Raw genomic sequence first — 17,000 nt, forward strand, 5'->3', positions numbered from 1 at the left:
GAATACAAAGATATCTTGGCAATAATACAAAAACTAAAAAATTTAAAAAACAACAGACACAATAAAGCACTCTTTAAATGTAAAGCTAGGGAAATGCCACAGAGCAACACTTTAATTTCTTGAGAATTGCTACTGCTTAAAGCACACAAATTTCAACAAATTTGACCAAAAAAAAAAAAAAATTGCAGTAAGAATTGTCCTGTCCTGTGAAACAACAGTGCCTCATTTCCAAATACTATACATCAGTCAAAAAGCCTCTTATCACAACAGACAACCATAACAGACGGAGCTGAATTAAGTATAGGATCAGATACTGTTGAAGCATACATTTCTATCTCCTGCAGACTCTGTAAGACTTTAAATTCCTTTCAGCTTGAGTTAAATGGGAGAAAATGCAATTCATATTTCCAGAAGCAAGAGTGGCATATTTTCCAGTAAGTTCCTTGTTCTCGTTTTACTATTTTAAGACTTCTGATCACTCCCAGCACTGCTGTGTGGCAAGATCTGATTTCTGGTGGTTGATCATTTCCAGGGTATGACGCTTGGCGAAACCGGTCTCCAAACACTGTTTTTTATTCCTATTTAGCATCAGTGTATTTATACACAAAATACCATGTCAGTGGCGCTGGGCCAAGAGAGAAACAGCTTGCTAGAATTTCATTTGACTTTGTTAGAGGAAATTATTTTAAATTAATGTGGCTACTGAACAGCTGCCATCCTTAACCTCAGAAAATATATTCCTTCTAATTTTTGCTGCGAACATTTATTTATTTAAGTTAAACTCCAGCTCATGAATGTTGACCATGAGGAGTCTAAACCTTCTTGCAACGATTTCACATTCTTTTTCTAAACAAGGGCAGGCGCAGGCTTGCTCTATTAGTATGCACGGCCAGGTCGCCACCATTAAGTGAAATCATCTATGTATTTTTGGTAGAATCTTTTTTAACAACTTCCACGCCTGTCAGTGAAATGGAACAAGGCTGTTTTGTTTTTGGAGGGCAATAATTTGATCTCTGGTTTACTGGATGGCGTTCAAAATATTTTTCCATATGTTTCTCCGCAAAGAAAAATCTGACATCAGCATGGTTTACCTTGACTAGTGAATGCAGGCTTTTTTCACCAAACACATCCCAGAGGAAGGTCAGGTCTTCCTGGCTGTCCACATGTGGCTGCAGCTGGGCTGGCAGAGCCACCAACAGCTCATACAGACCTATAAAACGAAAATAAAACACAAAGTGTAATCTCAGAGTGATCTCATTAATTTCGCTTAAGGTGTGTGTAATTGACGGCTGGAACATGTCGTTTTTACTGGATCTGTATTCTGGGCCATCAAGCAAAACTCTTCTCCAAAGAAACAAAGGAAGCTTTTGGATTTTTAAATTCTAAAGATGTATGCATAGCTGGCCTCTTTTTACCTCCTGCGGTGGTCAACATTTTACAGTCCTCCAAGTTTACATAACCCGAAACAAAAAAAAATATGTACAAGCTTTCAAAAAAAAAAAACCGAAAAGAAGAAAACGCATACATTCCTTCCCTTAATCGTTATTACATTTCCCTCGATGCTGGCCAAAGAGTGAAGTGAGTCATGAATAGGAAAAACTTCTTTAGAAGAGCAGAAAATTGATAGCGTGGTCCATTAAAAAGGTTTTGTGGTTTCCAAACAGTTCCTAATAATATATAGCTTCAAAAACATTTGCATTATCGAACGTCCAAAGTCAAGTTCTAAAAAGCCAGAAGAAACCGTACTTGGTGTGGCATTCTTCGTAGTCACCCTCTTTTTAACAACAAACTCTGCAGCACTTAGCCTAAATGCAACTCTAATTTGAGGGTATGTGATGCCCTTGGGAAGAGTCAAGGCAACAGATGCAGGTCATGCATGTTCTCGCTGGAAGCTCCCTCGAGCAGACAGTAGCACAGTGTCCCGGGAGCGGGCTGTGCAGACCATCATCGCGTTCAGGGGCCGGCAGACTCCTGTCCAAGAACTGTTGCAACAGTGCTTGCCCGGACTCTTCAGGGAGGTGACCTGGCAGAAGTCAGTATCAACTCAGAGCACATGTTTCATTTTCCAGCGGGATTACATGAGGTAAAAAGGACAAAATTCCTTTTATTTCTGTCTGCTGTCTACAAAAACACCGAGACCTCCTGGGATTTACTAGCACATGGGACTGTTGTTATTTCTGGTCTGAATAAGTGCTGCTGTTCATCAGAGAGACAGCTTTACAAGATATTCCACCAGCAAAGACTTGTAAATTATGGCCTTCTGATCAGTGTAGCTGTTATCTTCCTAAAGCGTTATAATATTCTGATAACGTGATTAACTCACAACCAAATGCATTTGGTAAAACTTTGGAAGTGAGATATGTAATTTGAGATTCGATTAAATTGAAACATTCCTGGGGCTGTATTTGGCCACAAAGATCTAAAATACTCTAGGGAAAAGTAAATAAATAAAACCTTCTCCCAATTACATTCTTAAGTATTGGTGGTTTATATTTGTTCCCATAAAAACCTGGCACCGTTCCTAAACTAGCACTTATTTACAATTCAGTAAAAATATGTTTAAGGTATCTCAACCTAAGTCAATGTACAGGTCTCAGTTTATACAAATACACACACACACACACACACACACACACACACACACACACACAACCACCAAGATCAGCAGTTAAGGTCAGAGGTTCAAACTATGAAATTATGTAAAAAGAAGGTAGAATTTCACTATTCTATTACCGATTTCAGGAGTAGTAAAAATGATTACCTATTCCTTAGTAATATGATTAGAGCTGAACGATACAAATTCAACCGTGATATAATTTATATGGTACAGTTCTTGGGGGGATTAAATGAGTTCATACATTTTAACAGTCTTGGCACATGGTAAATACTTGATGTTTCATGTGTAATGCAAGTTTCAGCCATTGTATTACTGATTACGACTGTTATCCATCATTATTATTACTAAAAAAAAGCAAAAATCTGGATCGAACAGTCTTAGATGCAAACCTCAGGTCTCCACTTTAAGGATTTCACGTAACTTATATAAGCCTTGTACCCTCACGTGTTGAAAAAGAAATGATAATCTACACATGTGGTAAAACTGCATTAGTTCAGTTCAGTTCAGTCGCTCAGTCGTGTCCGACTCTTTGCGACCCCATGAATCACAGAACGCCAGGCGTCCCTGTCCATCACCAACTACTGGAGTTCACTGAGACTCACGTCCATCGAGTCAGTGATGCCATCCAGCCATCTCATCCTCTGTCGTCCCCTTCTCCTCCTGCTCCCAATCCCTCCCAGCATCAGAGTCTTTTCCAATGAGTCAACTCTTCGCATGAGGTGGCCAAAGTACTGGAGTTTCAGCTTTAGCATCATGCCTTCCAAAGAAATCCCAGGGCTGATCTCCTTCAGAATGGACTGGTTGGACCTCCTTGCAGTCCAAGGGACTCTCAAGAGTCTTCTCCAACACCACAGTTCAAAAGCATCAATTATTTGGCGCTCAGCTTTATTCACAGTCCAACTCTTACATCCATACATGACCACAGGAAAAACCATAGCCTTGTTGGCAAAGTAATGTCTCTGCTTTTGAATATGCTATCTAGGTTGGTCATAACTTTCCTTCCAAGGAGTAAGCGTCTTTTAATTTCATGGCTGCAATCAGCATCTGCAGTGATTTTGGAGCCCAAAAAAGTAAAGTCTGACACTGTTTCCACTGTTTCTCCATCTATTTACCATGAAGTGATGGGACTGGATGCCATGATCTTCGTTTTCTGAATGTTGAGCTTTGAGCCAACTTTTTCACTCTCCTCTTTCACTTTCATCAAGAGGCTTTTTAGTTCCTCTTCACTTTCTGCCATAAGGGTGGTATCGTCTGCATATCTGAGGTTATTGATATTTCTCCCGGCAACCTTGATTCCAGCTTATGCTTCTTCCAGCCCAGCGTTTCTCATGATGTACTCTGCATATAAGTTAAATAAGCAGGGTGACAATATACAGCCTTGACGAACTCCTTTTCCTATTTGGAACCAGTCTGTTGTTCCATGTCCAGTTCTAACTGTTGCTTCCTGACCTGCATATAGGTTTCTCAAGAGGCAGGTCAGGTGGTCTGGTATTCCCATCTCTTTCAGAATTTTCCACAGTTTATTGTGATCCACACAGTCAAAGGCTTTGACATAGTCAATAAAGCAGAAATAGATGTTTTTCTGGAACTCTCTTCCTTTTTCCATGATCCAGCGGATGTTGGCAATTTGATCTCTGGTTCCTCTGCCTTTTCTAAAAACCAGCTTGAACATCAGGAAGTTCACAGTTCACATATTGCTGAAGCCTGGCTTGGAGAATTTTGAGCATTACTTTACTAGCATGTGAGATGAGTGCAATTGTGCAGTAGTTTGAGCATTCTTTGGCATTGCCTTTCTTTGGGATTGGAATGAAAACTGACTTTTTCCCGTCCTGTGGCCACTGCTGAGTTTTCCAAATTTGCTGGCATATTGAGTGCAGCACTTTCACAGCATCATCTTTCAGGATTTGAAAGAGCTCAACTGGAATTCTATCACCTCCACTAGCTTTGTTCGTAGTGATGCTTTCTAAGGCCCACTTGACTTCACATTCCAGGATGTCTGGCTCTAGGTGAGTGATCACATCATCGTGATTATCTGGGTCGTGAAGATCTTTTTTGTACAGTTCTTCTGTGTATTCTTGCCACCTCTTCTTAATATCTTCTGCTTCTGTTAGGTCCATACCATTTGTCCTTTATCGAGCCCATCTTTGTATGAAATGTTCCCTTGGTATCTCTAATTTTCTTGAAGAGATCTCTAGTCTTTCCCATTCTGTTGTTTTCCTCTATTTCTTTGCATTGATTGTTGAGGAAGGCTTTCTTATCTCTTCTTGCTATTCTTTGAACTCTGCATTCAAATGCTTATATCTTTCCTTTTCTCCTTTGCTTTTCGCTTCTCTTCTTTTCACAGCTATTTGTAAGGCCTCCCCAGACAGCCATTTTGCTTTTTTGTATTTCTTTTCCATGACTTGATCCCTGTCTCCTGTACAATGTCACGAACCTCATTCCATAGCTCATCAGGCACTCTGTCTATCAGATCTAGGCCCTTAAATCTATTTCTCACTTCCACTGTATAATTATAAGGGATTTGATTTAGGTCATACCTGAATGGTCTAGTGGTTTTCCCTACTGTCTTCAATTTAAGTCTGAATTTGGTAATAAGGAGTTCATGATCTGAGCCACAGTCAGCTCCCAGTCTTGTTTTTGTTGACTGTATAGAGCTTCTCCATCTTTGGCTGCAAAGAACATAATCAATCTGATTTCGATGTTGACCATCTGGTGATGTCCATGTATAGAGTCTTCTCTTGTGTTGTTGGAAGAGAGTGTTTGCTATGACCAGTGCGTTTTCTTGGCAAAATTCTATTAGTCTTTGCCCTGCTTCATTCGGTATTCCAAGGCCACATTTGCCTGTTACTCCAGGTGTTTCTTGACTTCCTACTTTTGCATTCCAGTCCCCTATAATGAAAAGGACATCTTTGGTGGGTGTTAGTTCTCAAAGGTCTTGTAGGTCTTCATAGAACCATTCAACTTCAGCTTTTTCAGCGTTACTGGTTGGGGCATAGACTTGGATTACTGTGAAAACTGCACAGAACTAAATAAATACACACACACAGACACGCATAAGCACATGTGAAACCAGGGAAATCTGACAAAGGTCAGCTACTGGTGTGGATGACGCTCTCCCAGCTGGGACACACCGCCACAGTCATGCATAACGTTACCACAGGGGAACTGGTCAAAGTACACAGGATTTCTCTGTGTTATTTCCTACAACATGTCACTCTATAATTATCTCAAAATAAAGCTGAAACAAAAGAAGAAATTGTGGTAAATACAGTTGCTGTAAGGATTCAGCGAACAATTCACAATTCCCAGGCATTGATTAAAAATAACAATATCCATCTTTCCTCAGTTTGTTTCCTAACAAGGAAAATCTCAGTGCAACGCTTCTAAGTAGACACCCAGCTTGGCGGTAGGTGCCAATCGGACAAAACACCATACTCAGAAATGAAACCACTCTGGTCTTCTATACATGGAAATTGTTCACCTTGCCTACATACTCCTTAGCTTTTTGTGGGAATAATCCGTGTCAGGCTCAATTTTTAAAATAATAACAACTTCTTTGTTAGTCAAAGCACAGAAGCCTGAGTTTTCTGTGCTTCTCTAGCTCTATGCAATCCTAACTTGCATGGTCCACTAGAGCACAACAACACTCACTCCTCTTCATCTCCCCAATCTTGTGTGCTGTGCTTAGTCACTCAGTCATGTCTGACTCCTTGCGACCCTATGGACTGTAGCCCAACAGGCACCTCTATCCATGGGGACTCTCCAGGCAAGAATACTGGAGTGGGTTGCTATGCCCTCCTCCAGGGGATCTTCCCAACCCAGGGATCAAAGCCAGGTCTCCCGCATTGCGAGCAGATTATTTACTGTCTGAGCCATCAGGGAAGCTCATGAATGCTGGAGTGACTATCCTACTCCTTCTCCAGGGGATCTTCCCCACCCGGGGATTGAACCAGGGTCTCCTGCATTGTAGACGGATTCTTTACCAGCTGAGCCACCAGGGAAGCCCTTGGTATCCATACCTTGTACCACAAAACAAAGCCAGAGAGACAGGACCATGCCAATGAGAAATTCAAAAGATGGTAAAAAGAGCTGCCAGTGCAGAGCATTGCTAGCTGCATGCAGTGTCAATGCGGCAACAAGGACAAGCACTCCACTCAAACCAACGACCCAGCCCCAGCAGACACCTCAAGTCCATGTCTAAAACTGGGTCTGTGTACTTCCATGTGCTTTAAAGGAGTCCTATACTGAGTTCCTTGAGTCCCAATTATGAAGAATACTATGAAATACAATGGTCCGTAAAATTCAGAGAGCCAAAATAAGAGTTGAGAAAGCAATGTGTGTCTTTAAAACTTTTTCCTAAATCCACCTGTTCCTTGAACAAGAACTGGAGCCATGAAAGTCAACCTGTGCTCCTCTGTAGTCATCCAAGCTCATTTCCATAAACATCTAGGCACCCATGAACCCAGAGCACCCACAGCTCTGAAGGTCTAAGACAAATCGGACGTGATTTCTGTCCACAGGCGTCTACAACAAAGTTATGTGCAGGACCGGGTTAGACTGTGGGGCAGAGGCAGCGGAAGTGGTCAGTTCCTCCCGGGGGAGCAAGACGACATCAAGAAACCTTTTGGCAGGAAGAACACCTGAGTTGGGGCCATGAAGGCTCTATTCCCAAGAATCAGCATGTTATGAGCTCTCAGAGTCAGAGCCCCGGGCACAGAACTAAGTACATAATGTAATGCTATCTCTCCCCAGAGAGCTCACATCCTTGGATGACACAGAATGCAGTCCATATATGAGCAAGCATCTTTCAATCCTAAATATAATGATCTCCTATTTGCCCAAGTTAAGATCTGAAACATTTTTTTCTTCCAAGCAAAACAAATAGATGTTCAGGCAGCTGATGACACAAATTTCAGTGATGTTACTAAAATGTTCATGTCGGCCTCTAACATTTAAATTGCAATTTAGTTAGAAACACTTACTGTGAATTACCTATGAAGTAAAATACATTAATGTAGATAGTGTTTGTGCCCCATTTGCACATTTCACACGACCATTTGAATTCTTCAGAGTGAGGTTCTTCCTCATCACAAGTGCCACTTGAGAATTAGAATAGATTGCTTTCACTTCCAGGTCAGTTGAGATGCAACACTGTTTTGAATATATGAGATGCCGTCACTGAGAATCTGGGTAAAGCTGATTGGTTTTTCATCAACAAACCTACTTACCTACTCTTTAAAATTCTATCAATTGCAAATGTGAGGTTTTTAACCCTTCTTCAAGGGATAATTAAATCTAGTCTAAACTTCGTCTCCTTTAAAAAAAATAAAATTCTGTCAAAGGAACTCTCAATAATTTCTAAAATTATGAATTTCGTTATATGTGAATACTTTCAGTTTCCCCATTCCACATGCTTTAGTGCACGTGAATAAACAGAGAAAGTTCTCTGTAAGAGATTTTGTACGGACCTGACTATAAGCCAGCTCTCTCTTCTCTAAGAGATCATTTTATGGAGGGAAAAAACTCACCCTATATTTGGGCACATACAACACAGGACACTGTCCAGGATACCTGTGAAGGGTTTCAATAAACTTATTTCATAAAAATATTCCAACAGAAAAAAGATACTTTTAAATTAGTGCATTTTATATGCTGAGAAAAAGAAATCAATCAGAGCAAAACTAAAATAGGTTGAGGGTCACCTGATACATATATATATATAATAATTACTACAGCAATTTTAAGCAGAGAGCCATCAGTGGGGTCTGAATGAAGCTGGCAGGCCATGGGCTGGGGCCCGAAAGGAAGAAAAGCCCAGAAGGGTGAGTCTAACTGGGGTAAGGAAGGTATTCACAGTAATAGGAGCCAATTGCAGAGACGCAAAGATGCTCGAAAGATCTCTGAGTTGGTACTGAAGCCTGCTATCTATGAGCTCAGTAGTAACCTCTTCTCCCCTTTCCAGAGGAAGGTGAGATGACAAGTGCTGGCCGTCTGACATCATGAAGAATAACATCCTACGGAGAATGCTTTCCGTACAGTATAAACTGCCCATTCCAACAGGCAGTTCATTAAGTCAGCACACGTGTGGAACACCACGTTACTGACTTAGGTACCTGATTGGAGCTACATGTGCTGACTTCTCTGAGCTTTGCTGCACTGCAGGGTGAAATACTAGTCATTTTCTTTAAAGATGAATCAAAAAAAAACCAACACAACACCACTCACAGTCGTCCCTTGGTATCCAGAGGACCCACAGCAGATCAAGCACCACAGCTGCCCTCTACATCTGCCGTCCACAAGAACAGATGCAACCTCATGCTGACTACACACTGCCATATTTACTGAAAAACTCTGCATGTAAGTGGACCTGCATCCATGTTGTTCAAGGGTCAACTGTACATGCCTGTTCTCTCTCAACAATCTATGCTCAGAGCATGATCTTGATGCCTCTGAAGCCTGGTAAAACAAAGGACAGAGGGCCAGCTGTAGGGCTTCTGTGGCCCCATGGACTGTAGCCTGCTGGGCTCCTCTGCCCATCGAACTTCCCAGGCAACAATGCTGCAGTGGGTGTCATTTCCTACTCCAGGGGATCTTCCCAACCCAGGGATCAAACCCGATGCATTTTCTGCATCGGCAGGCAGATTCTTTGCCACTAGCACCACCTGGAAAGGCTCACTGTTTTACCTACAGATAAAAAACTTTGGACTCTTAACCACTGGCTTCTCAGGTGGCACAGTGGTAAAGAATCTGCCTGCCAACGCAGGAGACACAAGAGACAGAGTTCAATCCCTGGGTCAGGAAGGACCCCAGAGGACCAAAAGGCAATCCACTCCAGCATTGTTGCCTGGAAAACACCATGGATAGAGGAGCCTGGTGGGCTACAGTCCATGGGGTCACAAAGAGTTGGACACAACTGAGCACTCATGCATAAATACTTTGGTGCTTTAGCAACTTCAAGTAAGTTGTCTTTCAATTTTTTTTTTCCTCGCAATATTTAGATAAGAGTAGTACTGTAAAGCTTTCTATCAGGATCTTGTATGTAAGTCAGAAGCAGGAGATTTGATCAAGGATTGTGGAAGGCAGATAACACTGACCCAATCATGCTTAATAAACAATTCGCCCAAAGTCATAATACATTAACCAGAAGAAAATTATAAATTGTCATCCTTACATTAAAATTTCATTACTTTGTAAGATTTACCAATTTACTAAAATATATGATAGTAATTCTAACTGTACATAAAGTTTGCTATAATCATAGTCAGACCCTGAGTGATTCTCACCTTGCCTAAAACTGTGCTATGCTGTGCTTAGTCATGTCTGACTCTTTGCAACCCCATGGACTATAGCCCACCAGGCTCCTCTGTTCATGGGGATTCTCCAGGCAAGAACACTGGAGTGGGTTGCCATGCCCTCCTCCACAGGATCTTCCCACGCAGGGATCGAACCCAGGTCTAATGCATTGCAGGCCAATTCTTTACCAGCTGAGCCACCTGGGAAGCCCACCTAATAAAACTAGCTGCTAAAAATGACATCTATTTCTTTTGTCTCCCCTTCCTTAATCTATCCTTCCCACCACCAACCCCTGAAGCTTCCCAAAATAATACTTAGTAAAAATTATTACCAGAGGCAGTTCCTAGTAGTATTAACCATACCTAATACTGTGGAATGAGCTATGGTAAAGCGCTTTACAGGTCACCTCACTTAATGCTCTCCCCATCATCTCCCCTATGCCTATCTCCATTTTACAGGAGGACGTACACTTAGCCAGTAAGTGGCAGTCAGGACTTAAACTATGTCTCCCAGAATAACCCATCACATTAAGCTTCTATTCAAAAACCTTCAAAAGAAAACCCTCAAAAGTTAAATGTCTAACTGGACACCCAAATTACAATTGGATCAAATATTTCAAATATAATCTAGAGGATAATCTCAAAGAGTATTTTTATCATCTTGGAGTTAAATGTTAGTCTTAGAAAACAAAGAACCTAGAAATCACAAAAAAATTATGGTAGAATTTGTGACAAAATTTTCATGCATCAAAAAACCAAGGAAGTTTACAGAGAAACAGCCAAAAATTATCTCCAACAAGCAGGTGATTGATATTAAGAATAATAAAAGATGAGTAAAAGAGAAAGTAAAAGAGAAAAATGGGCAATAGCACATGAACAGTCAAATGGTGGCAGAAGAAATAGATGCCCCTCAAAATCAGTATATAAAGTAATGTTCAATCTAAGAAATAATATAAAATGATTCTTATAAGTCAAAGTAGGATTTCACTGGTGGTCCACTGGTTAAGAATCCACCTACCAACACAGGGGACATGGGTTTAATCCCTGGTCTGGGAGGTTTCCACATGTCATGGAGTAACTAAGCCAATGTCCCCCAACACCTGAAGCTTGTGTACCTGAAGCCTGTGCTCTGCAACAAGAGCAGCCACATGCAATGAGAAGCCCCCACCTGCTGCAACTAGAGAAAAACCTACACGCAGCAATGACGATCCAGTACAGTCAATAAACAAATTTTTTTTAAGTTAAAGCATATCATTTTTCTTTTATCAATTTAGGAGATAATTAAGTTCGCAAATACCCATTCTTAGGGCATGAGAGTGGTTTCCCTGGTGGCTCAGACATTCAAGAATCCACCTGCAATGCTAGAGACCTGGGTTCGATCCCTGGGTTAGGAAGATCCCCTGGAGGAGGGCATGGCCACCCACTCCAGTATTCTTGCCTGGAGAATCCCATGGACAGAGGTGCCTAGTGGAATACAGTCCATGGGGTCACAGAGTCGGACACAACTGAGTGACTAAGCACAGGGCATGAGAGCAGATGCCCAGCAGTCACTTGGTGGGATGTGCACTCATTCATTCAATCAGCATCCACTGACCACTGTACATTCTCCGTGCTAGATGCTATTCAAGATGTCTGGATAGATCAGCAAAAGCCCTAGATAACATTTTGTGTGTGTGACAGTCACTCAGTCGTGTCCAACTCTTTGTGACCCCATGGACTGTAGCACCCCAAGCTCTTCTGTCCATGGAATTCTCCAGGCAAGGATACTGGAGCGGGTTGCCATTTCCCACTCCAGGAGAACTTCCTGACCCAGAGATCGAACTCACATCTCTTGAGTCTCCTGCACTGGCAGGCGGATTCTTTACCACTGCGCCACCTGGAAAGCCCAGATAACATTCTAGGGGGAAGGCAAACAAAAAACAAAAGTAAGTAAATTATACAGTATGTAAGAAGATGACAGATATTGATAGAAAAAGAGAAACCCGAGCTGTGTACGCAGATTCAGGGCTGGGCCACCAGCATGGACAGGGACAGAGGAGGTGGTCAGGGAACACACTCTGGTGGTCAGAGACAGGAAGAAGGTGACAGAGTTGGTGGAACTGAGGGACAAGCACTTAGGGAGAGGGACCAGACGACACAGAAACCCCAGCCCCTAAGCCTGGAGCATCGGAGGAGAGCAAGGCACCCAGTGTGACAGGCAGAGGGAGAGAAGAAGAGACTTGATGTCAGAGAGGAAACAGGGACCAGGTCACGCAAGGCCTTGTAGGACAGACACTGCAAAGAACTTAACTTTTATTTCATAGGGACACTGCCATTGCTGGGTTTTTGAGCAAAGGAGTAACATGATTTGAGTGACATTTTAAGAGCATTGCTCCAGCTGCTACATTGAGAAGAGGGGTCAGGGGAGTACAGAGGCTGAGAACGAGTCAGACGGTCAAAGAGTGACCCAGACGAAAGAGGACCGGCACCCAGGCAGTAGCCAGAGGGAGGTATAAGGAGCGTGGGGATTCTGGACAGATTCTGAGGGAAGAGCCAACGATGGATTTCTGTCTGACTGAAGGCGGGCTATGAGAAGAAAAAAAGAAACAAACGTGATCGCCAACACTGAAGCTGCTGCCAAGGGAGATGAGAAGCTCAGTTTCAGACCCAATGAGCTGAAGACGTGGACTGAATGTCCTGGGGGAGACGCAGTGGGCGGCTGGAGGGAGGGGTCAGGAGCTCAGCGGAGAGGCCTGAGCTGAAGACATACACGTAGGAGTCCTGGGCAAGGGGTTGGTATTTAAACTCAAGAGACTGGATGAGACCCCAAGGGTGTGAGCGTGGACACAGTAGAAAGACAAGGACTGAGCCCTGGGGTCTCCACTGTCTGACCTCAGAGTTTCACAGACAGGTTTAAGATAACACACTTGACATGAGGAGGAGGGACACAGACATGTGCTGTCCTGGTGGCCCAGTGTGGCGGGGAAGGATGACCCACCTGAGGCAGGAGAGGCCACAGTCAGGGCAGAACAAGGCCCGAGAACTGCCCATGAGGTCCAGCCGCCTGGACTGGCGATGGCTGAAGAGCATTAACAATAACAGGTGACACATTGGAAAGAGCAAATATTGACTACTCTTAGGAGGAGGGTTGGAGCAAGTGAGAATCAGTGTCTGCTAGGGGTGGAGGGATAAAGAAGATTTTTTAAAATGAAAAAAAATAGAGCATATGTGCACTAAGGGCTTTGATCTACTGCAGGGGAAATGCTGACCACGGGGCCACTGCTGGTGGGCCCCTCTCAGGAGGTGAGAGGAACAGGGCCAGTGCACATGCAGACAGGGTACCGAGGGCTCCCAGGAGGGAGGCAGATATTGGGGTGGGGCGGGGAGGGGGGGCCTGGGGTGACTCCCTCAGGATGGATCGTAGCAGTATTTTCAGTAAACAATGAAACGCGGTTGCCATGGGGAGTGAGGACACAGGATCAAAAGCCTGCACAAGAAAGAAAAGGTTAGAAAGAGTCACCTGGGAGAATGGAAAGATGAATAAAGCAGGGAAATCATAAACTGGTAGTTTACTAGCAATATGAGGATTTTAAGCCTACATGCATTCCCTCTGGTCCAGCTTGTTTATTCCCTCATTCATCCCACTTCCAGGGAGCCTAAATCTATATCCAACTCTATCAGCATTTAATCCAGGAAGAGAAACTAAAAGGAACAGGAAATAATTACTTACATTTTACTATATGTGTGTATATTTCATACTTGCTGTGCATATATATATAACACATATATACACACTCATATTTTTACATTGTTTGATTTTTTACAAAATAGACATTATTTTTACAATTTCAAAAGTTTCATGCCTCACTCCCCAATTCTCTTCTAGCCACAGTGGACCGCTATTGGCTCTCCCCTGAAAGTATAACTGTTTCCAGATATCTTACACCAACTCACTAAATAATTAACTTCCTGGAGATCGCTACTGCTATCATAGTCCCCTCCCACAGGACCTGAGATTATCTGGAAGACAAAACAAACTCGGTAACTGTCTGACCTCAGAGTTTCAGAAACAGGCTTAACATAACAAATGGACAACGTCTTGAATGTGTGAAGGGAGCTGGCAAACTCCTGAATTCCTCTGTATCTCAAAATTCCTCTAGGTCCTTTCCAGCCTTCCTTCTGCAAATACGGAGTGCTCACCATGGACCAGAGTGTTTAGGGATGGGCATACAGGGGGAGGGAGAGAAAGGGAAGCAAAGACGGGCATGCCGCAGTGTGTCAGTGGAGACAGGCATCGTACATTGTGAATACACACATGAAGCTGTAACTGAACTGCTGCAAGGGAGGGGGTGTAAACCACGACAGGGTAAGAGTGGGGCGTGAACGAGCTCAGGGAGAGCTTCCTCGGGGAAACGAAGCTTGAGCTGAGATGGTCAAAGAATAGACATCAACTGGGGATGGTGAAGTAGGAAGGCAGAAAAACCCTATAGGGAAAAGAAATTCACAGACAAAGGCCCTGGGGTGGACGCTTAGACTCTGCAGCCAAGTAACATAAATACAAGTCCCAACACTGCAGCTGTTAATTGGTTCACATCTCTGTGCATCCAGTTTTTAAACTGTATAAAGGTACAGTTATACTAGCCTGACTAGGGTCGTTAATAATGATTAAATGAGCTATTCGTAAAGCTCAGAATGATGCCTCATTTCACTGTATAGCCTCATAAGCATGTTTAAAATAAATTCCAAATTAAATGTTAAAATGTATGCATATGCCAAGGCATCACAGAAACAGAGAAGAAAATGTGAGTTTATACTGCTGGACAGCTTTCCACAACAGGCAATAAAGACAGGCAGTGATGGACCCCACGTACTGGGTAAAGTGTGAACTAGAGAGAAGAGAAATGAAAAAAGTGATCTGATCCCCGACGTGGGTCAGTCTAGACATCTATACAGTAAGGAAAGTGAAGAAGAAAAATGCCAAACAGTCCCAGCTTTAAAATAGCTTAAAACTTTCTCAATAAGCATCATGCAACAATCACTTGCAAGAAGTGGCAATAACTATAATTTTGATTATATCAATGTCACGTAATCATTGACAAAGTTCTCATGACAATGGCTTATGTACGTATGTCGACTTACAGGCTTAATTCAAAATCCAGACTGAAGCTCCTGGGAGCCCATCATTCGTCATTCAGCCTAAACAGGCTGAATAATTGGACTCATCTTAAGAGGCTTCATGTGATTACAGAAGAATACTAGTAATCCCTTCACTGAGATAATTAGATATACTCCTCACTTTGTCCACCCTGCCAAGGTCAGACATAACAAGGAAACACTCTGGAGATGAACAGCCACACCACGCCGGAATGGCCTCACAAAAACAAATGACTCAGAGCAGACCTGACAACAGATGTTCATTCAAATTATTCAATCACTCTGGATCTTGGGGTCATTGCCTCTTGAGAGGACAGTGGAAAATGGCTCATCAGATACTGGATCAGCTTTGTCATAAAATCACTCATATCGTCCTCCTTTTGGCGAAACTAAGCCTCAGGGAACCCGGCTGCATGCAGAGAGAGAGGCAAAACCAGCCAGCAGCATAATCCATCTCAAGAGGTAGTAGTTGTCTTTTTAAAAAAAAACAAAAAACAGATCTTGTCTTTGAGCCTTTAAACAATTGGTCTCTCAGCAATTTTTCCCATGAGTTCTTGATATAATTAACATTTTCATAAGAAAAAAGCCAAGAATATAGCAGAAACTAATACAACATTATGAAGCAATTATACTCCAATCAAAACAGAAAAAAGAAAAAAAAAGCCAAGAATTCCTCTTTAAGGATTCCTGTTTACAGTTTAAGTGCTGAAACATCTCTCACTTTTATCTTCCATTTCAAAGTGATACAGTTGTATCAAAATATAAAAGATTCTGGAATTTGAAACTTAACACAGACATCCTTCACACAGAATACAGCATCTTCAGCAGTCAAGAAAACTGCATCAGTCAAGAACTTATACCAAAGAGTCACAAAGAGATTTCACCATTTGGCACAAACCACTTCACAAAACTGATCTTTCTTGTGAAAATTTTCTTCTGAATCATTAAAATAGGGTAGTGGATGGGGAACAGGAATAATGGATAAAAAAAGAAATTAGGCAACATGTTTATTTCCTGCACAGATGAGAAAAAGGCCTAATGCTTTGCAACAGAGGAAAGTGACCAGAGTTATCACGTTTGTCAAACAAGAGAGAAGTGCCTTTTATCAAGGAGACTGTGAAAGTGTTAGACACACCATCTGGACCACATCAAAAGTAATCCAAGGGCAAAGCAAAAAAACAGAAGCCCCTAACCCACCCTAGTGCAGGGGTTCAGAAAGTCTAAAGAGAAGTGGGCAAAGGCGGGGGGCTATGATCTTACTACTCATTAGAGGGAAGATGGTTCATGGCTGCTGTTGCAAACTTGAAGTCTAAATGAAAATAACAAATCCTACTGCAACTTAAAGTCCCTCGGGGGCCAGATCAAAGTGATGAGTAGATAACCATTCAAAGCAGCAACAAGGACTAACCTCACAGCAGTGGGGACGGGATGTCTACAGTCTGATGGCAAAGTGGCCGTGGGTCCCCTGAGGCAGTGATGGAGTGGGAGCATTGCCAGGTGGCAGGAGGAGTGGGCAGAACATCGAGCATCGTGATTTAGTGGAGAAGAAGAAATCTTCGGACTAAAGTACAGATAAGACACTAAGACTATTTACCCATCCAGAAACCCATGCTCCTGGACACTTGAGTAACAGAACCGTGTGTAGGAAGGACCCCCACAGGCCTTATGTTTCATCTGAACTGATGATGGACAGCAGGTGAGGCAGATGCCCACAGACTAAACACCGCTAAACTGGGAAGCAGAAGAACATCTTACCTAAGTGAACAAACTACTGAGCTGTATACCTACAGTGCTGCTGCTGCTACTAAGTTGCTTCAGTCGTGTCCGACTCTGTGTGACCCCAGAGACGGCAGCCCACCAGGGTCCCCCGTCCCTGGGATTCTCCAGGCAAGAACACTGGAGTGGGTTGCCATTTCCTTCTCCAATGCATAGAGGTGAAAACTGAAAGCGAAGTCGCT

General features: G+C 42.7%; 1 protein-coding gene across 4 annotated transcripts in view; it reads right to left on the reverse strand.

Annotated features, from left to right (window-relative positions):
* MPP7 (MAGUK p55 scaffold protein 7) overlaps nt 1-17,000 on the reverse strand; it is a 222,768-nt gene that overhangs the window by 127,925 nt on the left and 77,843 nt on the right. For all 4 annotated transcript variants that reach the window (XM_044928038.2, XM_044928039.2, XM_044928037.2 and 1 more), the window contains exon 3: nt 1,092-1,210. In XM_044928038.2, coding sequence (XP_044783973.1) covers nt 1,092-1,210 — 119 coding nt within the window. The remainder of the gene's footprint in view (nt 1-1,091; nt 1,211-17,000) is intronic.

Source organism: Bubalus bubalis, chromosome 14 (assembly GCF_019923935.1).
Source record: "Bubalus bubalis isolate 160015118507 breed Murrah chromosome 14, NDDB_SH_1, whole genome shotgun sequence".
Lineage (NCBI taxonomy): Eukaryota > Metazoa > Chordata > Mammalia > Artiodactyla > Bovidae > Bubalus > Bubalus bubalis.